We start from the raw sequence: 689 nt of genomic DNA, 5'->3' as shown, positions 1-689 counted from the left end.
AGCCCCGCCCCCTCGCCCCATTGGCCACAGAGGATCCTGTTGATCAGTTCGATGGCGTCCAGGAAGGAAATGAAGAGGAGGAGGAAGTCACTAAGGTCTCTCCTCGCTCTGACAGCCCCAGAGGTCAGTATTGATGACAGATAAGAAATTATTATTATGTCATAATAAAAATGATTAATATGTCATATTTATAATTAGCGATCAATAGAGGTTACTATGGTAACAATAAACTCTGACCCCTCAGACCTACAGGACATTCCAGAGGAGAGCGAGAGTTAACCTCACACCTATACCGCGATGTCACCGCGATGTCACCGCGATGTCACCGTGATGTCACCGTGATGTCACCGCGATGTCACCGTGATGTCACCGCGATGTCACCGTGATGTCACTGTGATGTCACCGTGATGTCACCGCGATGTCACCGTGATGTCACCGCGATGTCACCGCGATGTCACCGTGATGTCACCGCGATGTCACCGTGATGTCACCGTGATGTCACCGCGATGTCACCGCGATGTCACCGCGATGTCACCGCGATGTCACCGCGATGTCACCGCGATGTCACCGTGATGTCACCGCGATGTCACCGTGATGTCACCGCGATGTCACCGTGATGTCACTGATGGACCAAAACTGCTGGAGATGATGTCATTTTCTGATATCAGCTGGACGACTTTTTTCCTCCA

At 51.4% G+C, this 689-nt stretch overlaps 1 protein-coding gene across 2 annotated transcripts in view; it reads left to right on the top strand.

Annotated features, from left to right (window-relative positions):
• Positions 1–368, top strand: part of arhgef2b (rho/rac guanine nucleotide exchange factor (GEF) 2b) — an 81,513-nt gene extending 81,145 nt beyond the window's left edge. For both annotated transcript variants that reach the window (XM_079241411.1, XM_079241410.1), the window contains exons 21-22: positions 1–123; positions 245–368. The exon at positions 1–123 is cut by the window's left edge. In XM_079241411.1, coding sequence (XP_079097537.1) covers positions 1–123; positions 245–279 — 158 coding nt within the window. In that variant the 3' untranslated portion in view covers positions 280–368. The remainder of the gene's footprint in view (positions 124–244) is intronic.
• Positions 369–689: the final 321 nt, after the last annotated feature.

The sequence above is a fragment of the Telmatherina bonti genome (genome assembly GCF_933228915.1).
Source record: "Telmatherina bonti genome assembly, chromosome: 5".
Taxonomy (NCBI): domain Eukaryota; kingdom Metazoa; phylum Chordata; class Actinopteri; order Atheriniformes; family Telmatherinidae; genus Telmatherina; species Telmatherina bonti.
This window is presented reverse-complemented; position numbering and strand designations above follow the sequence as displayed.